Source organism: Pinus tabuliformis, chromosome Q, assembly GCF_031772625.1.
Source record: "Pinus tabuliformis cultivar Carrire ecotype Pingquan chromosome Q, CPIR1, whole genome shotgun sequence".
Taxonomy (NCBI): domain Eukaryota; kingdom Viridiplantae; phylum Streptophyta; class Pinopsida; order Pinales; family Pinaceae; genus Pinus; species Pinus tabuliformis.
In genome coordinates, this window is record NC_142296.1 from 464944728 (window position 1) to 464969690 (window position 24963).

Sequence of the window (24963 nt, forward strand, 5' to 3'; positions counted from 1 at the left end):
CAGTTTCTGACAAATCTACTGGCTGAAACCCCGAATAATCCTTTCGGCAGCTACTCAGCACCAATTTGCCCCAGAAACCCCAGCGTCTGCCCAATCTAGACTGCGCCAGCCTCTCCTAGCTTAGCGCTGGCCCTACGTCAGCCTATCTTGGCCTGCGTCAGCCTACCTTGGCCTAGGTTAGCCCCAGGAGGCCCTGCGTCAGCTCTCTAAGCCTCTATGTCAGCTACATTGGCCCCTCTGGTGCTCTACGCAGCACTTAGCTGCCTCTGCATGGCCCTGCGTGAGCACTGACTTCTCCTGTGTCTCTCTCTGGTTGCTCTGCTACTCTCCTGGCACTATCTCTGCCTCTCTGTTTCTCTGTACTCAATTCCCCTTAGTTGCTCTCTCGATGACTGATTCTATCTCTCTTAGCAAACCCTGCTCTAGAGAATAGAATGACTAATCACTCTGATGTATTCTCCAAGTAACCCTCAAGCCTCCTCTTATACTTTTCTTGTTGACATCTCGATTCTCAACGACCAAGATTAAGTCCCTAATCAACGGCTAAGATTACATATGGCTTGATCCATGTCTTTTGGACCATTCTAACACAGATTCATATTAATACACATTAATATTTTATTTTCCCTAAGTCTAGACTTAGGGACTCCAATAAAAATATTAATTATTTTAATATCTCTTGATCTGTTTAGAATCTGCCCAAACCCTTTCCAGGTATTGGAGATCTCATGTGCCCTAACCTCTCCACCAAATTTCGTGGCTAGAGCACATCCGATGCTACCCCAAATCAACACTCCCTCTTAGCGAGGACTCTGCTCTACCAATACTCCTCACTAAGTATTACTCTGATCATCCGACATCGATACCTGTGTTGATGCTAGGCCTTCTTGCCCAACATCCTCTACACGGTTGTATCTTGTACTACTGCCCATGGTTCTGCCACTACCACTGTTGCATCTGTACGACAACTCCCTCTACATCTGTGTTGTTGCTGGTCCTTTCTCCCAGCACTACACCTCCTCTCATCATGTTGCATCGTGTTGCCCACTACTGCACTGCAACTCAGTTATTAAGAAGTAAGTAATTGATCTCCCAATCTGACCTCCCTATTGGGCTAGAGACACCCATTGATGTTGAAGCTCCCTCTGCCACTGACAAGTGCTCCCTCTCTGACCTCTGCACTGCTACAACAACTCCCTACATCTTGCACCGTTGCACACCTCTCTGTGCCATCCTGCACTAGTGCAACACTCCTGTGCCTCTCGCACTGCTACAGCCTGCTAGCCTCGTGTTATCTCAGGACTCCTGCACTATAGCTCTCTCTGCCACTCCATCCGCATCCGTCTCTACCCGACTCAACCAGTCCTGCTACTCCTCGACGAGGCTCCCGTAGCAAGGTCTAATCCAAGAGGCTAGGTACCTCGAGGATCCTACCCCTCATCGCCTATAGTCCATCTGACTACAGCTCAATGTCTCCCCACTTCTGCTCAAGTGGCGTGTGTGCACTCATGGCATAGTCATCGTCTGTCAAAACTTCCTTCTTTGCCCGTGCTAGTGTAATTAGTCTCGAAAGAGTCTCCCTTACTCTTCTTCCTTGGACACTGGGTCACAAAATGACCCAGCTCCCCACAGTGGAAGCACATGACCTTGGAGAGATCTTTCTTCTTCCGCTTCTCCTGCTTTCCCTTAGATGCTAGGGCCATGTCTTCCTCCTACTTGACCTTGATCCCCTTGCTGCTACTACCCGTATTCGACTGCCGTCTGATCTCTTCCTGGCGAAGAGTTGCCCACATCTTGTCCCAAGGTGGAAGTGTCCCTCTGCCCAGTATACTCTAGACGAATACTTCCCAGTCTTCTGAGACAGCATTCAGGGCCGTCCTCACCATTAGCTCCTGATCTGGTGTCGCCCCTATAGCAGTCCACTGGTCTCGGATCTCATTCAGTCCTCCGAGGAAGGTGTCAATCGATTGTCCCTTCTTGATCTAATACGACCTCATCTGATTCTCAAGCAGCATTCTTCTCTGCACAAAAGTATGCTAGTACAGCTTCTTCAGAGCCTCCCACATCTCAAATGTCGTTTCCTTCTTGGCTATGTGTGGTACTACATGATCCTTGACCCCGTCAAAGATAATGCTCTTGGCCCTCGTCATCGCTTCTTCGTACCTGTCATTATCACTGGGGTCGACTGGGACAGCGATAACCTTCAAGGCGAAGTTCTAGACACGATTCCTATCAAGCACGGATAAGATTCTGGCCTTCCAGACTACGAAGTTCGATGCTCCGTCCAGTCTACCCTAGTCTCTTACCCCATGTAGTGCCATGATGCTCCTCTACTTCCCTCCTGGAAGTTCTTTATTCGACTCCTCTGAGTCTCTACTTCTCGTCTGGAAGTTCTCTTCTGGACTCCCTCTGAGTCCTGATTTCCCTCCTGGAAATCCTTTTGCCGCTTGTTGAGATGCCCCCTACTCTGATCGTCTTGTGCAACTGCACCGTTGATCTGGATTCCTCGACTAGAAACCCTCGGTAACAACTCCTCTGGTCCTGCTCTGTCAGGTACTATTCTGAGTACCTCACCAACTCCACTCGGCAATATTCTTGCAGCCTTCTAGACCCTAGCAACTTCCTCTCTGTGAACTGCATCAGCCCCTCTCTCCCTCACGCTGGCCCTGCGTCACCCCAGATGGGTCTGCGTCAGCCCTGGGATGCCATGCGTCAGCCCTCTGGCCATTTGCGTCAGCAACGCTGGACTCTCTGAGGCTCTGCGCAGTTCCCGACTTCTTCTGCGTAGCTCTAGCTGGTTCTGCGTCACACTTCCTTGGCTTCTGCGCTGCTAGAAACAACTTCTGTCACCTCGGGACAGTGGTTTTCTGTTGCTATTGCTCCGCTCGGCTGATGTCTTTTAGTCCTCCTGTGATCTGCAACCTCCCTCTGATACCATGTTGAAGTTTCTAAGTTTACTTAGTTAGAAACCCTCCATGCACTTTATCTGATTTATTCCTACCTACTTGTTATTTTCCTTAACAAGTTATTTACAATGTAAATGCTGAAAATAAACACTAGTGCATGCTCAACATATTACAGATCAGCAACTAAAAGAAACAAGAACAAACAGACCATACGACACCATTATTTTTGGACTAATGTCCCTGGAAAAACCCAATGCGAGAAAACTAGTGCAGCGATCTGAGGGTTTTCTTATTAAGCAATATCAGAGTACAATCTGGGTGCCAAAACTGGCCTACCCAATAGAGAATTTCTTGGGCAGTAATACCTCTCAGTTTCTGACAAATCTACTAGCTGAAACCCCAGATAATCCTTCCGGTAGCTACTCAACACCAATTTGCCCTAGAAACACCAGCGTCTGCCCAATCTAGATTGCGTCAGCCTCTCCTAGCCCAACGCTGGCCCTGCGTCAGCCCCAGGAGGCCCTGCGTCAGCTCTCTGAGTCTCTGTGTCAGCTACACTAGCCACTATGGTGCTTTGCGCAACGCTTAGCTGCCTCTGCGTGGCCCTCCGTGAGCACTGGCTACTCCTGCGTCTCTCTCTTTGGCTGCTCTGCTACTCTCCCGACACTATCTCTGCCTTTCTGTTTCTCTGTACTCAATGCCCCTCAGTTGCTCTCCCGATCACTGATTTTATCTCTCTTAGCAAACCCCACTCTAGAGAATAGAATGATTGATCACTCGGGTGTATTCTCCAAGTGACCCTCAAGCCTCCTCTTATACTTTACCTGTTGACATCTCAACGGCCGAGATTAAGTCCCTAATCAACGGCTAAGATTAGATCTAGCTTGATCCATCTCTTTTGGACCATTCTAACACAGATTCATATTAATACACATTAATATTTTATTTTCCCTAAGTTTAGACTTAGGGATTCCATTAAAAATATTAATTATTTTAATATCTCTTGATCTGTTTAGAATCTTCCCAAACCCTTTCTGCGTATTGGAGATCTCATGTGCCCCAACTTCTCCACCAAATTTTGTGGCTAGAGCACATCTGATGCTACCCCAAATCAACATGCTGCTGCTGGTCCTTTTCTACACTGCATCCACATTGCAACTCCCTCTGCATCCGTGCTGCTATCACCCCCATTTTTGCTACTGAAATAGGTTCTTTATCATCCCCATATTTTCCCTGAAGTAATCAAACTTTGTCCTTCCAAGGGCCTTGGTGAGGATGTCTGCCACCTGTTCTCCTGTAGGAGTGTAGCTCAATTGTACAGCTCCTCGTTGGACACAGTCTCTGACAAAGTGACACCAGATATCAATATGCTTTGACCGATCATGAAACACTGGATTCTTAGAGAGCTTGATGCAACTCTGATTATCACACATGATCCTGGTCGCCTCCATTTTCCTTTTGAATAGGTTCACAAGCAGTTTTCTAAGCCATATGGCCTCACACGAAGCTGTGCTCGCCGCCATATATTCTGCCTCAGATGAGCTCAAAGCCACGGACTTATGTTTCCTACTGCACTAGGAAGTCATTCCTGATCCAATGGTGAAACAGTACCCAGAAGTACTTTTTTGATCCATTGAACTTCCTACCCAATCTGCATCAGTAAATCCACTCAATCTGATATCCTTACCCCTGGTGTACAAGAGTCAATAATCGACTATTCCCTGTAAATCCCTGAGAACGTGTTTGGTTGTTGCCCAGTGCACCCTCTTCAGTTCCACCATGAACTGACTAAGGGTGTTGACATTGTAGCAAATGTCTGGCTTGGTATTGACCAGATACATCAGGGACCCTATGAGCTACCTGTATAGGGTCGGATCAACATCCTTGTCTTCTGATGCATCAATCTTCTTTCGGTTGGTGATCATTGGAGTAGCCATGGGTCTAGAGTCCTCCACCCTGAATCTTTTCAGGATTTCTGTAGCATATCTCCCTTGCCCAAGGAAGATCTCTACCTTCTGTTGCCAAACTTCCAACCCTAGGAAGTAATGCATTAGTCCCAAATCCTTCATATCGAATTTTGTGGCTAGATCAGTGTTGCAGGGGAGTGCCCCCCCCCACCCTCTATCCCGCTTCCAATCCGCACTCCGGGCTGGAGCAACTCGGGAGCGGGTCGAGAGCGCGCTCCCGAAATCGCTCCCTTTTCGGGAGCGATTTTGGGAGCGCACTCCCTAAAAAAAAGCGCTCCCTGCCTTTTCGGGAGCGTTTAGCCTTTTTTGCAAAAAAAAAATTGCAATAATGTTCCAAATGCAATTTTTTTCAAAGAAATAAATAAGTTTTGAGTGGGACAACTTAATAATCAAGCCAATGGCCCTAGTATTGATATGTGATTCATGGTAATGTTAAATTCTTAAAGTAAAAGTGACATTCTCCTTAATCTTCATTTTCATCCTTTTACTTAAATTTTTAACATTACCATGAAATGACTCAGAATGTTTGAGAGTGGTTCTGACCTCATTGGATTTCATATGGAGGAAGTAGAATTTTAGATTTCATTCAAAATCCAGCAGACTTCTTAGTTTTTCAGGATTTCAGGATTGCAATGTTTCCATTGAATTTTGTCATGTATTAGGGTATGGAACTCGTATTTTAATAAAGAGCACCAATCCCTCTATGTACCTTGATGTTAGTGACATTGGTTGTCGAACTCCTCTATCATGACCCTCCTAAAAATGTACGCATCACTCAAACAAAATCTTGACTTGACATGCTATGCTTTTTCTATCTTATGTTAATGCTTAGAGGGTGATGTTAATGACAAAGATCCCTATAGAAATACAGAGCTAATGACAAAGATACCTCTGGATATTAATGCTTAGAGGGTGATATTAATGACAAAGATCCTGATTTTCCAACAAGAAGAAAAAACTAGACATTTCTCGTGGTGGCAAGAGGCCCAAGCATAAGCAATAGATAATAGATTTACTTGTCTTTTCTAGTTTCTAGTAGTTTTTATAACTATTGACTCTTTCATATTTATTATGATATTTTTTTAAACAATATATGACAATTTAAGTTTGAAAAGTTGGCAATTATAACTCATTAGTAATGAATTATTAATATGATGCTTCATGAAAGTTGAAAGTTGTTTCATTTCATTTTATAACATTTCATTTCATGTTAGATATTATTTGTTGTAATGGTTACACTTAGCTTACAAGTACAACTTTGGTGATCAATGATGATAAATGTTATATATTGAATTTTGAAAGCTTGAAACTTTAAGATTGATAAATCACGAGACTCAATATGTTGTATGTTACTATGTTACTAACTTGTGGACGTGGTTGATGAACATTATAACTTCTAGATGATTGTTCTTATATGGTTCAATCTATGTTTTTTATATCTAATTCATAATTCTACATGTTTTTGTTGACATATATGTATCAAAATATAAAAATATAAAAAATATATATATTATATAAAAAACGCTCAGGGATTCGCTCCCAAACCGGGAGCTTTTGAAAATTTCGCTCCCGCTCCCAAGTAACACTGGGCTAAATTCTTCTTGCAGTCCCCATGAGTCTGGATGATCCTATCAGAAAGAGATCATCCAAATATAATACTAAGATTAGCGGCTCATTCTCTATAACCAGATATTAGAGATTCGGATCTGCGTCACTCTTGAAAAATCCCATCTTCTACAAGTAGCCATCGATTCGACCATACCATGCTCTAGGTGCCTATTTCAGCCCATACAAGGCTTTCTTCAATCTGCATACATGAGACTTTTTTTCATGTGTCTCAAAGCCCTCTGGTTGTTCAATGTATACCTCTTCTTCTATTACCCCGTTAAGAAAAGCCGTTTTGACATCCATCTGATGAATCTCCCACCCCATCTGAGCTGCAAGAGATATCACAGTCCTAATAGATGTATACCTAGCTACCGGGGCGAAGGTCTCCTCGTAGTCAATTCCTTCATTTGGAGCATACCCCTTAACCACAAACCTGGCCTTGTATTTCTCAACACTGTCGTCTGCAGCGTATTTGATCTTGTAGATCCATCTTGAACCTACTACTGATCTGTCTTGAGGACTTGGCACTACCTCGTAGACATCGTTCTTCATTATGGAGTTGTACTCCTCTACCATCGCATCTAGCCAAACCTAGTGTTGAGCTGCCTCCTGGAAACTGGCAGGCTCCCCATCCTGAGCTATTAATGCCTGATATCTATCTAGTTGCTTTCGCTCCCTCTTATTGTTTCTTGGCACACCGATGAAGTCCTCTACATCTCGCAGAATCTGACGAAGTTCCCTGCTAGTTCTTCCTCTGCCAACAAGTGCCTCTGTTAGTTCCTCCTCATCCTATGAATCTTCCTGATCCAAGGAAGAATTCTTTACTTCTGTTGGTTGAAGAGGTTTAACCAACGGCTCTTCTTTTGGCTGCTCCTCAGAAGGCATCTCACGAGATTTTTTGAAAGCCATGTCCTCCATGAACTTTATATCTTGTCGAACCACTACCTTCCTACTCTGTGGAAGACAGATTCTGTATGCCTTGGCGTTCTCGCTATATCCCACTAGATATCCCTTTTCCGCAGTTTGATCCAGCTTTTTCCTCTTTTCCTCGGGTATGCGGCAATATGCTAAACTCCCAAACATCCTGAAATGACTGACTTTAGGCGTCTTCCCTGTGAAAACTTTCTATGGAGTAATCTTGCCCAATGCCCGATGAGGCGTCCTGTTCTGAACATAGACTGTTGTGTTGCATGCTATGTTGCGGGGGAGCGCACCCCCCCCCCCTCGATCCTGCTCCCAATCCGCGCTCCGGGCAGGAGCGACTCGGGAGCGGGTCGGGAGCGCGCTCCCTAAAAATTTTTTCGCTCCCTGCCTTTTCGGGAGCGATTTCGGGAGCGTTTTGCCTTTTTTGCAATTTTTTTTTTGTAGTAATGTTTGAAATGCAATTTTTTTTGAAAGAAACAAATAATTTTTGAGTGGGGCAGCTTAATGATCAAGTCTAGGCCTTAGTATTGATATGCTATTCATGGTAATGTTAAATTCTTAAAGTAAAAGTGACATTCTCCTTAATATTCATTTTCATCCTTTTACTTAAATTTTTAACATTACCATGAAATGACTCAGGATGTTTGAGAGTGGTTTCGGCCTCATTGGATTTCATATGGAGAAAGTAGAATTTTAGATTTCATTCAAAATCCAGCAGACTTATCAGTTTTTCAGGATTTCAGGATTGGGGGATTGCAATGTTTCCATTGACTTTTGTCATGTATTAGGGTATGGAACTCGTATTTAATCAAGAACACCAATCCCTCTATGTACCTTGATGTTAGTGACATTGTTTGTCGAACTCCTCTATCATGACCCTCCTAAAAATGTACGCATCACTCAAACAAAATCTTGACTTGACATGCTATGCTTGTTTTATCTTATGTTAATGCTTAGAGGGTGATATTAATGACAAAGATCCCTACAGATACAGAGGTAATGACAAAGATACCTCTGGATATTAATGCTTAGAGGGTGATATTAATGACAAAGATCCTGATTTTCCAACAAGACTAAAAACTTAGACATTTCTCGTGGTGGCAAGAGGCCCAAGCATAAGAAATAGATAATAGATATACTTCTCTTTTCTAGTTTCTAGTAGCTTTTATAACTATTGACTCTTTCATATTTATTATGATATTTTTTAAACAATATATGACAATTTAAGTTTGAAGTTGGCAATTATAACTCATTAGTAATGAATTATGAGTATGATGCTTCATGAAAGTTGAAAGATGTTTCATTTCATTTCATTTGATAACATTTCATTTCATGTTAGATATTATTTGTTGTAATGGTTACACTTAGCTTACAAGTACAACTTTGGTGAGCAATGATGATAAATGTTATATATTGAATTTTGAAAGCTTGAAACTTTAAGATTGATGAATCATGAGACTCAATATGTTGTATGTTACTATGTTACTAACTTGTGGACGTGGTTGATGAAGATTATAACTTCTAGATGATTGTTGTTGTATGGTTCAATCTATGTTTTTTTATGTTTTTTATATCTAATTCATCATTCTACATGTTTTTTTTGACATATATGTATCAAAAATTAAAAAATATAAAATATATATATATTTTTAAAAAATCGCTCCCGGATTCGCTCCCAAACCGGGAGCTTTTGAAAATGGTCGCTCCCGCTCCCGTTTTCGCTCCCGCTCCCGCTCCCAAGTAACATTGGTTGCATGCTTCTGCCCACAGGAATTTTGGCATATCCTGATCATACATCATGGCCCTAGCTACTTCTACAATAGTCCTATTCTTCCTTTCTGCTCCAAATTGTGTGGAGTTGTCCACTCTCTTCTGATGCCCTCCTTATCGCAAAAATCAATGAAGTCCTTATCGACATACTCTCCTCCATTATCTGAGTGCAAAACTTTTATTTTCTTCCAGTCAGATTCTCCACCGGAGCCTTGAACTCTTTGAATCGACAAAAACCTCGTCCTTGGTTTTCAGAAAATAAATCCAAGTTTTCCTTGAGTGGTCATCAATGAAGGTAAGGAAATACTCGGCACCACTAAGAGCTTTGGTGGACATAGGTTCACAGATATCTGAGTGTATCAATCCTAGTACACCCTTGGCCCTGTGTTTACTCCTAGGAAATGCTGCCTTGGCACACTTTCCTAGAGCACATCCTCTGCATACATCATTTTGTTTCGTACTAAGATTCGGAACTCCTGTTATAGTGTTCCTAAGAATTATCAGAGCCCCATGGTGCAAATTCCAAGACACAAACTTTCTCCCTCCTTTGACAACGCTTTTTGGGATTGTTTTGATTAATCTTTGACGAGAAAGAAAGGTTGAATATTTTGACTGTTAACGGAGCTAATTTGGAGTTGATTGACTATTGAACTTTCACTGGTTAGGGCATCTTTGACTGTTGTTAACTTTGACCAAAAATTGTAGACTTTGACTTTGGATCAAATTTGACTTTTGGGCTCATCTCTCATTGGATATTAGTTAGTTGAATTGCATAGTCAAAGTTGATGACCTTCGAATCACGGTTGATGAATTGGAACATTGTATCTCTCTGTTGAACACTTGATGACAAATACAATCTAATGGAAGAAGAATTTTGAAAGGTTTTCCCCCCTTGTTGGGACTTTTCCTGGTCTTTGACCAAATCTTGTGTCTCTTGTTATTGTTCTTCCATGTCTCCTATTGTGCATTGGATTTATTGTTCTATCTACAATTGCTTATTGTTAATGGAAGACAAAATTATTGGATAAATTGATTGCTAAGAATTGGAATAAGTGATTGTGTTAAGCATAGAACACTGGAAAATTAACAATATCCTCTTTGATAGCCTAGTTTAGTACCAATCTAGTCCAAAAGAGATGGCATGATACATCAAGGGAGAATTCGAACAAGGGAGGGTGCTTTGGGAAGATATTAATCATCTAAAGAAGTTGAGACACCTTTAAGAACCAACCTCATACCCGACCTGGGGAAGGATCTTAAACGAAATCCTCTGAGGAGCAAAGTGCAAAGTAGGGACACCTTTCTTGCCTAGCTACATAATATTTGAGAGATCGGACTCTATGAAGGAAATAAACTAAACAGAAGATGACCTCAGTTAGATTTTCAGCACTAGATTCAATGCGCACACACACCAAATCTAGTAATAGTCTCTTATTAACTTTACACATCTAATGAACTGAAACACATTGATGTTTCTAACTAGAAACACATTTAGCATAGCAGAAGTTATAGAACCAACAATTAGAGCATGCACAGTAACATCTTACACACAAGTTTTGGCCAATCAATAGTTCTTCATAAAATTCTTCTCAGAACCTACTCAAGCTCCCTTACTGGGATAATGACCCTTGAAGAAATTACATTTACAACAATTACCCTGGATCTGATCAAGCCGATCAAACCCCAAATCCGTCCTCCATCTGGTTGATTCGGAGATCCTTTGTTCCTTCATGCTTTTTCCTCAAACTTGGCATAATTAAGTATCTCACACACAACAAACCTGCAATATTACTCATGTAGATCTCTTGCTTACTTGAGAGAATCTCTCTCTCAATGTCTCGTGCCTTTGCACGTCGTTGTTCCCTCTTGGCCCTACTTGGCCATCTTGGTTGTCTTCAAAGTTCAAACCTCTCAGCCCTCTTGGTGCTCTCTAGCCAAACCATAAGAATGAATCACTCACCCAGGTACTTATACCTTTCCAAAGGGTGCAATACCATGGGTTATCAAAATACCATGGGTCATCAAAAAAACATGGGTCTATGGTGTGAAAATTCCAAATCCTCAAGGAACCCCTACTGCAGAAAATCTGAATCTACTTCACCCACTTGATTTTAATTACATTCATCAAGTTATTCTTCTAAATACTGAAGTAAATTACTTCTACAGCCTACACTACTTAAATTTGATTACATGAAACAAGGAAACTAAGCAAAGAACAGGATACATAGGACACAGTTATTTTTGGACAAAATAGTCCCTGTAAAAACCCAATGCAGAAAACCGGTGCAGCAGCTCTAAGGGTTTACTATTATGCAGAAGAAAATTTTGAATACAAATCTACAAAGCTCAACTAGCAATCCTTTACAGATAAAATACTAGACAAAAGACTGGTGAAATGATCTCACCTTGTCACTAGAGAATCAGTGACTAATCCTCAGCTCTGGGAGGCTCTGCGTCACCTTTTGATGGCCTATACATCAAACTGCGTCACCCTGGGCAGCATCTGCATCACCCCTCCTGGGTATTACACTGACTCTCTACTCTGGATCATTTGTTGGCTAAGAAATCGACTTTCATGCCTCCAATCTCACACCCTAGCTTCCGGCAACTGAACTTCCAATTCCCTCAACAAAAACTCGACTTTCCCTCATTGACTTTGCTACCTCTGTGTCAACACTGTGTAGGCCAGCGTCAGCCCTCCTCTAGATGTCTTTATGTCCTCTCTCTGTATCGTATTCTTTGAAAATTCCTTCTCCCGAATTCTCACTGCCCCCTTGCTGCAAGATCACCCCAATCGATTTTCCTCCTAAGAACTTTTCACCTCATAAAATCGATTTCCTCAATCTCTCTGTGTGTTTCTAATTGAACCCCAAGCCTCCTTATACTTTTCTCATTGAGACTTCAATGGTCGAGATTAAGTCTCTAATCAACGGCTAATACTAAAACTTGACTTGATTCGCCTTCTAGATCATTCTCACCCATATTTTGATTAATACCCATTAATATTTTAATTTTCCTAAGTTTAGATTTATGAACCCCATTAAAAATACTAATTATTTTAATAAAATACAATTCCGGTGGAATTTCACCAAACGGTTTATGGGTTCTTTAGAACTCATGTGCCTTAGCCTCTCCACCAATTTTCAAGGCTAGAGCACTTCCGATGCTACCAAAAACTAGCACTCCCTCTTAGCGAGGAAAGTGCTCTAGCAACAATGTCCAACTGCATGTTGCTCTTTCTCTGAAGCACCTCCTCTCCACACTGTTGTTGCCACCAACATTGTGTTGTTGTTGCTACTGTAGCGCTGCCACTGCCACTACTGCATTTGTACTACAGCTCCCTCTCAAATATTGCATCTGCTATGCTACTAGCTCTGCCACTACTAACACTGCATTCGTACTGCAACTGAGTTGCTGAGAGAAGCAACTGAAAAACATCCAAAATTAACTGAACTTAATTGTGTTCAGCATAATACCATGAATTTTGGAATCTGACTGCTCTAGTGTCTAACCCTCTGAATCTTTTGTGCTACTCCTGACTTCTGCACTGTGCCAACTGCATTGCTGCCAACCTTGCTCCGCGTTGATCAGTCTCTGGTCTCCAACTACTGCATCTGTCTCTCCAAATAATCCACTGCATCATTTGACACTAAGTCCATCTCGCTACTTCATCTGTCTCTCCAAACAATCCACTGCATCATCTAACATTAAGTCCATCTCGCTACTGCATCTCTCTCTCCAAACAATCCACTGCATCATCTGACACTAAGTCCATCTCGCTACTGCTAAATCTCAGGCTCCCGTAGCAAGGAATTGATCCAAGAGGTGGACTCCCCAAGGATCCTGCCCACATGTAGTCCTCTAGACTATAGCCCAATATCGCCCCATCACCCTCTTGGAGATACATGGGCACTCATGGCAAACTCATCTTCGTCAATCTTTGCTGGAGCAGCCTTAGGATCATGTTTCTCATCCTTATCCTTTTGCTTCAAAATGTCCTTCTACTTCTGCTTCTGTTGTCCCTTTGATGTTAGAGTTGCGTTCTCCTCCACCTCCTTGATCTTCGTGCCCACTCCCACCACTGCTATTGAGGTTGACCTTAACTAGGTCCCTCCTTAATTCTTCCTGTTGAAGAGTTGCCGACATCTCCTCCCATGAAGGTAGTCTTTCCCTGCCCAATATATTTGGATGAAGACTTGTCATTCATCTGAGAGTCCATTCAGGGCCGTCCTTACCATGGCGATAGACTGAGAAGTAGATCACATTGCAGCAAGCTGGTCTCTGGTGTCTTGAAGACGTTGAAGATAGGAGTTAACCCCTTCTCCCTTCTACATCCATGTCTACTGCAACTTTTGTTCTAGGTACATCTTCCATTGTTCAGAAGAGCCTTCATACAGTGAAGACAAAGCTTCCCACATCTCTCGGGTTGTATCCTTGCCCTGCAAGTGTGAGACCACGAGGTCTCGAACTCCATCGAGTATGAACCTCTTCGCCTTCCCCTGCTCGGCCTTGTAATTCTTCTTTTGATCATTGTCAGTGGGAACAGCTACAACACTCTTGACATAGGCTTCGAGATCGTAATCCTCCAGAACAGCTAAGATTCTGGTCTTCCATATGACTTAGTTCGAAGCTCCTTTCAACCTGTCCTGATATCTAAGCCCATGTGATGTCATCTCACCCAACTGTCAAACTGACTCCTCTAGTCACTGCTTAGATGCCTAGCAAGTGAGAAATTCAAACTTTTTGGCAAAATGTTCTCTGAGGAGAAAATTCCCTTTCTATGTGTCTTTGCTCTTTTCCGGCGGATATCTGCCCCGACAGAAACTATGTCCTTCAAGCACTGCGTTGAGGCTCTGTGTCACTCCCTTTGTCTCTGGAAAGTCACAAGCTGGAAATCGTACCTCTCTGTCGACTCTCCCAAAGAGAGATTTCCTTGGAATCTCTACATCCCAACAAGCACTGCACAATCCCTCCAAGGGGATTCAAATTGCTGCCAAATGCAGTTATTGGCCTCTCTGCTTAGCACTGGATCTGCTCTTCCTGTTTCAAAATCAATGCTCTAATACCATGTGAAAATTTCTAATCCTCAAGGAAACCCTACTGTAGCAAATCTGAATCTACTTCACCTACTTGATTTGAATTACATTCATCCAGTTATTCTTCTAAATACTGAAGCAAATTACTTCTGCAGCCTACACTACTTAAATTTGATTTCATGAAACAAGGAAACTAAGCAAAGAAAAAGATACATAGGACAGTTATTTTTGGACAAAATAGTCCTCGAAAAATCCCAATACGAGAAAACCAGTGCAGCAGCTCTGAGGGTCTATTATTATGCAGGAGAAAATTCTGAATACAAATCTAGGATGCTCAATGAGCAATCCTTTACAGAGAAAATACTGGACGAAAGACTGGTGAAATGATCTCACCTTGCCACTGGAGAATCAGTGACTGATCCTCAGCTCTGGGAGGCTCTACGTCACCTTCTGATGGCCTCTGTGTCAAACTGCGTCACCCTGGGCAGCTTCTGCGTCACCCCTCCTAGGTATTACGCTGCCTCTCTGCTCAAGATCATCTGTTGGCTAAGAAATCAACTTTCTTTCCTCTAGTCTCACACCCTGGCTTCCGGCAACTGAACTTCGAATTCCCTCAGCAAAAACTCGACTTCCCCTCACTGACTTTGTTGCCTCTGTGTCAGCACTATGTAGGCCAGCGTTAGCGCTCCTCTAGACGTCTTTCTATCCTCTCTATGTCTTGTATTCTCCGGAAATTCCTTCTCCCAGATTCTCACTGCCCCTCCACTGCAAAATCTCCCCAATCGATTTTCCTCCTGAGAACTTCTCACCTCAGAAAATCGATTTCCTCAATCTCTCTGTGTGTTTCTAAATAAACCCCAAGCCTCCTTCTTATACTTTTCTCGTTGAGACTTCAACGGCCAAGATTAAGTCTCTAATCAACAGCTAAGATTAAAAATTGACTTGATCCGCCTTCTAGATCATTCTCACCCATATTTTGATTAATACCCATTAATATTTTAATTTTCCTAAGTTTAGACTTAGGAACCCCATTAAAAATATTAATTATTTTAATAAAATACAATCCGAGTGGAATTTCACCAAACGGTTTATGGGTCCTTTAGAACTCATGTGCCTTAGCCTCTCCACCAATTTTCAAGGTTAGAGCACTTCCAATGCTACCAAAAACCAAAATATGCATGTAAAGCCCCATCACTTAGACCACTTGCCCCACACGTGATAATACTCATAATGCTACCCAAAACGTTCTTAGCGAGGGATGTATTCACAACACCACTTGGAAGTGGCTCTACCATTGAACCTAGAACACATTTCCACTCGTGATCCACTACCATAGCTACTCCATATGACATACAAGCAATTCATGTTGTATGACAGGGACCCTTCTTAAGAGAAAACTCCTAGAAGCCTCTCGCTCCTGAGCATCTTGCATGGTCATCTAGTACCATCACTTCCTAAACCTGAAGCTAGTCTTCCTCTAAGTTTGTTGACTCTCTCGAAAGACTAACTCCCTCCTAATCCTACTCACTCCCTCTGAAACCTGACTCCCTCTAACTCCATATTGCAAGCCTTCTTAGCCCTCAAGGTCTCTACTTGACCTTCAATCCAAGTTTCTCACTTGGATCTCCAATGGTTGTCTCAACCCTCTAACCATTTTGTCCTACCTTCTCGACCCCTCTCCCATCACAGGGATAGATATGGCCCTTACAAGGCCCCTCAAAGCTTAAATCTCTTCACAAAACCTTCACACCTAGGTCATAATGAATCTCATTTATTTCTCTTCGTCTACGCACCAAGCTGCAATTGTCCAAAACTCCTCGTGTGAAAGATCTGCTCCATGTCTCACTAAGCCTATTGATCATGTCCTTCACAGCCCATACAAGAAATTTTCCATACTTGGCCAACTCTCTTGACATGCTTCTTCAAAACATTGTTGTTACCTGTAATAGTTCCTACAACTCTCTCTCATAGTTGTCACTTGTGCAAGTCTCAGATCCAACTACCCTTCACAAAGACCAAGCTCTAATACCGAGTTAGATTTTGGACACTAGACTCAATTCACACACACACTAGATCTAGTAACATTCTCTTATTAACTTTACATAGCTATTGAATTGAAACACATTGATGTGTCTAACCAAAAACAAATTTAGCACAGTGGGACTTATAAAACCAACAATTATATCATGCACAATAACATATTACAAACAAGTTTTTCCAATCAACAGTTCATTAAATTCTTCTCATAACCTATTCAAGCTCCCTTACTAGGATTGGCCCTCAAGGAAATTACATATACAACAATTACTCTAGATCTCATCCAGTGGATCAAGCCCTAGAACCATCCTCAATCTGGCTGATCTGGATCTCCTTTGCTGCTTCGCGCTCTTTCCTCAAACCTGACACACTTGAGTATCTCACTCACAGCAAACCTACAATATTACTCATAGAAATCTATTGCTTATTTGAGAGAATCTCTCTTTCTTAAAGTCTCGTGCCCCTACACGTCTCTGTGCCCTCTCTCTTGTCTCAACTCTCTTTAGGCCCTCTCAGGGCTCTCCTGCCAAACCACAAGAATGAATCACTCACCTTTATACTTATACTTTTCCAAAGGGTGCAATACCATGGGTTTGTTGTTGTCGCCTAACACACACACCTAAGTTAAAGAGAAAAAGCCCTTAACTCCACAAGGTGTGGTTGGTAGAAAAACTAAGACATGGGGTTGTCACTTATTCCCAACTCTCTCTTTAAAGATCTCTCCTAAGTAAGCTAAGGGGGTGGTCCCTAATGAAAAGTTAGATGAAAAATGATATGAGGTTTCTAGGAGATGCTAAGGTCAATTGAATCACTTCAAGGTTATGAGCAAGTTCAACAAGTATGATGAGCAATATAAGATATGAAATGAATAATCATCAACACGTAATTTCAAAGATAAGCATGTAAAACCAGTGCCTTAATAATTGCCTCAAAATAATAAACACTTGCTCAAAAGAAATAAACAAGTAATCCTGCCAAACAAATAAATGTTAGATAAAAATGATATCAATTTGCAATATATATAGTTGCTAAGAAAAGCTACTATCGTTCAAAGTTCAAAGCATGTAAAATAGCAATTCAAGCGATTTGCAAATTGAAATAGACCAAAGCTTTACTCGCAAAATATGAAAGATATTGCACTTGCTCAATGAAATACTTCAACAATAAAAAGAATGATAACGTCAATGGATGTTCATCATATGAAGTACATCAAATAGCAAGTATAATGCTCTAGAAAATAAAGTGAATTAGAATGAGATGCACCTAACTAAAGTGAAATGCAATTATCTTGGTAAGTTTTATACTAAATGCCTATTCTAGGTGAGAGACCCTCTTGTCAAACTCTTGCCAAGGAGTAAATATTGGGATGACTGTAAGGAAGAGGGGTTAAGGACGCACTAGTCGTCATTAATGATATCCTTCCCCTAATCGTTACAAGTTGTGTGTGCCTTCGTTCCTACAAGGGGACACTGGCACCTTCATAACTGCAAGGTCATACACCTTTAACTTGCTCCATACTAGATGGAACAATTCTTAAGGAAAATCTTGGTCCTATATTTCTATTCAACCAAGCTTATGCTTGGAGGTAATTTTTAGCGAAATGCAAGTTAAACTAATATGCCTAAATGAGATGCATGTAAGTTCTTTCCCAAAAGAAATGTTGATTCCAATGTTTCAAAATACGAACAATGAAATAGTGCTCAACATAAAATTGCAAATATAACTTCAATTGGAGAAATAAAATGGAAAATAGCTCACAAGTGTTGCATGTGCTCTATTAAATTGTTTGCATGAATCAAAATGATGCAAATAAGTCGCCTAAAAATAAAATTTGTTTCAAGTAGACAATGACAATATAATATCCAATACTCAAGATAACAATGTAGCATAAAAATGAAGCATTTATGCAAGTGATTATAAAACAATTTTCCAAGCTAAATGGAAACGAATTAATAGACTAAATCAAAGCTTGCTAGGAATGTAAAGTTCTTGCATGTAAAGAATAAATTGCTCAAAATAAAGTGCTAACTTGTAACTCAAAGCAACAATGAGATAGAGGATGCAAAGCTCAAGTGAAATTGTAGCAAACTTAACATGGTAAACAAAATGTGATGATGAGGTTGTGTTAATTCCCAATTAAGCATGCAAATGAAATGAGCATGCAAACTAAGAGAATAAGATGTAAAGTCAATCCACCCACATAGTCCTCCCTCAAAATGGAGAGGAGGGATTGCGAAATTTTATCTATTGCAGATACTGGAAATTATTCTTCTAACTAAAAAAAAATTAATTATGCAGTTTATTTGCTACAAAAAATAACGAATAAAATCACTGCTACAATTTTCACCATAAACGTACTCGAAACTGTGAAATTCTAGAACACACACAAATTTGCAATTGTCCCCAGAAAAACCCAACTTGGGAAAACCAATGTAGCAGATGAGGGTTTTATTATTAATGTTCAGCAGCAATTCTAAGTACAATAATTTAGATGCCGAGCTAACAATCTACTCTGAAGAAAATACTGGCAAAAATGTTCTGAAATTTTTCTCTCACCCCACAGCTATTTTCTACCTCTGAAATAGCTTCCCCAACCCCTGTGCTGAGATGCCTGCGTCACCCTCTGCGCAGTGCCTACGTTGGCCCTCTGAATATTTCGGTCTACCTTCCTTCGACTCTTCTGGGAACTAAAAAACTTCCTCCCGAAATGCTACTGCTCTCCTCTTCCACCTACTACTCACCCTCTAGCTCTATCTTCTCTATTGAGTTGCTGCTACTGAGAAAATAGAACTACTTGGGCAACTGAGTATCTACATTGGATGATCTCCATCACCACATCGACATTCTTTTATAATCCACTATTGGAGCACCAACGGCCAAGATTAAAAATTAATCAATGGCTAGAATCATTTCTGGGTCGATCTGTGTGAGTTTCTAGATGATTCATGCCTTATCTCAATTAATAATGATTGATTAACCATATTCCCTACGTTTAGACTTAGGAAATATTTAAAAATCGGTTAATAATCTAATTGAGACACTTCTAGGCGGAATTTCCAGAAACGATTTCTGGGTTTTGGAGATCTCATGTATTCTAGCCTCTCCACAAAATTTTGTGGCTAGAACACATATGATGCTACAAAAACTAACACTCCCTCTTAGCAAGGAATGTGTTCTAGCGTTGTTGCTTCCTGTAGCAACACTATGTTTCTATATAATCCCCTGTTACACTGTTGATGTCTGGCTATTGCTGCCCACCAACTACTGCGCAACTCTGATATATGATGCATCTGTATTGTTGCTAACCCTGCCATACTGTTGTCAACATTGCATCTGCACTGCAACTCCCTCTCATATATGCTACCACTGCTGCAAAATCTGTAACATCCAAAATAGCTCGTCCCTACTACTGAAATGGGCTCTCCACCATACCCGTATGTTCTCTGAAATAGACGAACTTAGCTCTCCCTAGAGATTTCGTGAGTACATATGCAACCTGCTCTTTTGTGGGAACATACTATAGTTAGACTGCTCCTCGTTATACACAATCTTTGATGAAGTGACACTGAATATCGATGTGTTTCAACCTGTCATGAAACACTGGATTCTCAAAGAGCTTTCTGCAACTCTGATTATCACAATAGACACGGGTCGCCTCCATCCTCTGCCTGAACAAGCTTACAGCAGCTTCCGAGGAGTGAAGATGCCAAGTGTGAGAGCTACGACGAGTGAAAGTGGAGACAAGTCTCCATCAAATCCTCTGTCAAATATTCCCTCAAGATATTCCTCCACATGTGATTATCCTCCATAAATCCGATTTTCCAAGCTACTAGCTCGATTTCCCTTCTTTAATGCCCGAAATTTGATTTCTACATGTGGTCAATGCATTAATGATGTTAGATGTCACATCATCCTTCACTTGTCCTTTGACTAATTCCTTGACTTAAGATAATTTCCATGTCATTCTGTCACATGGAGTTATTTATTTTTTCTCCATTTAATTTATTTCTTGGCTAATTTACTGCAGATTTCCCACTAAACTTAGGAAAAGTGGGTTTTGAGGGTCTAGAACTTATTTTATAACCCTCAAAGTGTGTGATAGTAGAAAATTGAGGGTGAGAAACGTAATTTTGAGCACACATACCCCATACAACTTCTCTAGACATCACTTATTACATTTTACATTCAAATTTTATTCAAATTTCCGCCCTACAAGAAATTTTAAAATTTACCCCTAGACCTAATCAAATTTCACAAAATTTTATCACTGATCTAGTATGGTAATATACAATGACTCTAGACACTAGGACTCACCCAAGGCCTCACCATCAAGCCGCACTCTGGCTTTGGGGTTATGCTTGGAGGAAAAAACTCAATTAATTATTAAGTCCCCGTAAGCACCTAATAATTAACCAAGTAAAAAAAACTTCCCAAAGTAAACTCACTTGATGACAAGGTCCCAAGTTACCTAGGCCTGTTACATGACTCAACTCATCATACTAGCATCACTTTACATCATCCCTGTAGGGCTTGTGGAATCTGAGTACAATAGAAGAAGATGAGAAGAAGAAATAGAGTTGAAAAACTCTGATGATATAGTGAACTCTGATGGTACATGAAGCCTCTGATACATCCTTGGGCATGGAGTCTTCAAAAATTTTGGGTACACTTCAGTGGTCAACAGGGTCTATACCATAGGTTATCAGAATACCATTGGTCATCAAAATACCATGGGTCTATGGGTACAAAGCCCCATCACTTAGCCCAAGTATCCCACACATGAGAATACTCTCGATGCTACCCAAAAAATCAACAACCTCAAGGCAAAAAGGGTGGATGCCAAACTCTTTTTGAATGATGGGCTATGGAACTATTCTGCTCCAATCCATCAGTTTTAATAACATTGTTGTTTAGAAAACTAAGCATATTGTACTGTTGGACAAAACATATATCAAGATAACAGGGAAGCATTTCAAATTATGATTCTAATTTTAAATTAGATGGAGAAGTAAAATGAGTTGTCAACGTATTCCAATATAACTAGCACAGATAAATTTCCATAAGTTATCCTTAATGTAGTTTTATGTGGTTTCAAATACTAATAAAATTATAAAATAGCTACCAAAACAACAGTGAAAGAAATAGGAAATAGAGCTCGTCTAATATATTATCATTGCAACATCAATTGCTTTTGGGGATATAAACCCAGTAGTTAAATTTTCCTCAAACATGGGTTTATTGCAAATGGTGGTTCGTTAAGTCTTGTGAAAGTGGGACAATGTTAATGCCCCCCCAACGTTCCAGTCTCTTTAAAGACACATTAGTACTTGTGCTCGTGATAGTTGTTTGTGTGGGTCTCAAGCAGCTTTGGTCGAATAGATATGTCATCCACAGGCTCTTAACTAAAGGATGAATTCTATGGCATGGTGAGACACTTCTATCCATTGAAGATCTCAAATAGAAGGATTTCCACATGCTCTTTTTGAACAAAAGCATCTACTCAATATCTATATATATATATATATATATATATATATATATATATATATATATATACAAACTAACAAGCATATACATGATAGAAATTCTCACACAAAGACAGTTCTCTTTGAGGGGTAGTTGTGTGGCAGAAATAAAGTCTAATGACAGTTTAGTGGTCTGGTTGTTGGCATTGCCATGAATATCGATCTATTTAAATTCTCTTTCTTTTTTTCGAGTATGGATATAACATTGAAATTCATCCCACAAGGTATCCTAAACAAATCCCATACATTTCCATGCTACAACCATTTCAGACATCAATCATTTAAGGGCCCAAGAATTATCTAAAAGGATTCAAATTTGTTATGTATCTAGGTGTATATAAAGGAGAGGGGAAGAATTTGGCACAGTAGTTGTCTATGGCTACCACCATAACTACAACAAGATACAACCAATATATATTATTGTAAACTACCCGGTCAAATTTTGTCACCAGAAAATGTGTGTGTGTGCACGATTCTCTGTGTGTGTATAAATATATATAGTTTGCTAGCGTGTTTGTAACTTGCAAGACTACCCTGTGATCTAAGAAACTTCAACCTAAGGGCATCTAAGCCATCAAAATCACCTAGAGATCACACCCAGACTGGACCACACCAACCCTTAAGATGGCTGGATTTTAAGTGTCTCCTCCCAGCCACTGCAGAGTTTCAAACCTGGGTTGCCATATAAAATGAGGCCCTTCAAAACCAATTGTGCCAGCAGGACTTGACATCCTTACATATTGGTCGAGCTTGATGGTGCATGCAGGTATCACACATGAAAAAGGTAGTGTACAATGTAAATGTTACTCAACCATCATTAAATAACATTTCCATTGTACACTACCTTTTTCATATGTGTGATACCTGCATGCACCATCAGGCTCAACCTAACTTACTATTTACTAGCATTAGGTAATTAATGTTAAATTCTGAACTTTATTACATTAATAATTATTTGAGGTTTGTACATCTTATTTTATGCTTTTCCATTATATCCAAGAGTAAATATGGCCTACCTGTTAACATAATATAATATATATTTGATTATTTTTCTATAAAAGATTGGATTCATGCAACCTGCACATTACATCAATTTTTCTTCAAACTATGAATAGAGGGCCAGGAACTTTTAGAAATCTAACATCCTTCGTCAAGAATTGAGGCATGTATGCATTGTGAGAGCTAATGTGTTAAAACCAAATATGGATGTTTCAAAAAGGAACAAGAAACAAACAAACAGGGAGTCTGTTCAGTATAAGGAAATGTGGGGTGCAAATTCTAGAGGAACCAAGCAGTGAGATGAAATAAGAAACCATCACCAACATTGATGCTGTGAAACCAACATTGAATCTTAAGAGAACTTTAAAGAACCGTCCATACATTGTTCACATCCATCAGTAGATTGGCTGCTTTCAAATCCCTATGAATGATATGATTTTCATGCAAATACTCCATCCCTTTGGAGACATCAATTGCATATTTTACTAGTATTGGCAACCTCAAGGTACCCTCCTGCCTGTGCAAGTAATCATAGAGACTCCCTCCAGACAAGAATTCTGCAATCAAGAATAGTCAGATATTAGTTGATAGTATATCCAAGTGAAAGAGATGGGGCTTTACATGCAAATATTCTTACAGGAAACCGAAAGACTGAAAGCATTATTAGACTGTGACTCAAACTCCCAATCAGCAGATCTTTCAAAAAATAGACTATTGTACTCAATTCATAAATGAGATAAGCACACTAGTTACTTTATATGTGTCTGTTTTGAAAGCTGATCAAGTTATTCACTCATCAGTGTTAAAATATGCAACTAGGGCCAAATTCCACTTTGGACAGATCATTTGTGGGAGATAATTATTGCATTAAATTCCTCTCTTTGAGAGGACCAAAATCGACCTAAAGATCACTCATTTTGGACAAGCAGAAGTTGGAATTTTAATTTATTCTCACACATGTACAATTGTTAAGGTCGTCCACACATTTATGTAGGCGCATGATGCCCATTCAACATGTCTTTTCACCCACTCGGATTGGTATAAATACAAGAGACATCACACCTCATTTGGAGTATCAAGCAACACAACATATCTTCTCTCTCCTCTTATTATTGGTCTGTACATCTCAGAAGTGGAAGGACTCCTCTCACACATGCGAAGGACAGAAGACACCTTTGACTGGGCCGAAATTGCAGGGTTGTTTAAGGGCATTGACCTGCGTTGACTAGGGCACATTTGACATGCTTTGACTCTGTTTTCTGTGATTAGCTCCACCCAAGTTTCCCATGGTGTCATTAGCTCTTGAAACAAGGCTTGCATGCTATCCTTCAGTGGATGTATCTTCATTGGTTTAGAGGCAGTGACCTTGCAGCATTTTCCTACAGTACACAAGTACTTGGATAACAACATGCAAAACCCTTCTTCAAAACATACCTGTCAGGTCTCTTAAGACAAAATAAGTTCATCAAATCAGTCATGTGCTAATGCAGATGGGATAGTTCATCCAAACCATAATAGGACAAAAATGTGCCATGTAGTCCCATGCTTCTATATATGTGATGATGTGGTGCTATCAATCAAACAAGGAATGCTCCATCTACTTCTTTGTTGACTAGTATCATGTCTAGGAATGCCTTGATATGAACGAGCCTTTCTCCTCAGCTCCCTCTAGCCCTGGAGAAACTTCCTTGGTGGATCAATTAGTGATGTACCCTTTCAAATAATTATTGAACCATAATTCCTTGAGACTGATCCACCATAGGCCAAGCTCAGCCACATGTTAATTATGAAGCAGGATTGAGCTCTTTTCTGGGCACTTTCAAATGCTGGCTTGATCCTCCCACATATATTAAATTCTTGCAATGGTATTTCAGAGAACCCTTATTGTTGTTCATCTCAAAAATTTGTCACCCAAAAATCGTACTCAGCAAGTGGGATCTGACATGTGAAACTTTATAGCCTGCTATAGCAATATGACTAAACAAATCACCTTCTCCATGCATCACACCTGACAAGAAATCTTACACAGCTTAAGGACTTGGAAAATGATGGAGATCCACCATCAAGGCCATCAATTCCATTTCTGATTGAAAGAGTGCTCTGGCATTTTGCTAGTCCAATGCCAAGACAAACAAAAAGAACCTCTTTAAGAACAATTTCCCAAAGTTCCATGATAGTTTGGCTCATAGAC

At 40.5% G+C, this 24963-nt stretch overlaps 1 protein-coding gene across 2 annotated transcripts in view; it reads right to left on the reverse strand.

Annotated features, from left to right (window-relative positions):
* Positions 1-24963, reverse strand: part of LOC149220199 (serine/threonine-protein kinase STY46-like) — a 432848-nt gene that overhangs the window by 112249 nt on the left and 295636 nt on the right. For both annotated transcript variants that reach the window (XM_089384695.1, XM_089384696.1), the window contains exon 11: positions 23154-23329. In XM_089384695.1, coding sequence (XP_089240821.1) covers positions 23154-23329 — 176 coding nt within the window. The remainder of the gene's footprint in view (positions 1-23153; positions 23330-24963) is intronic.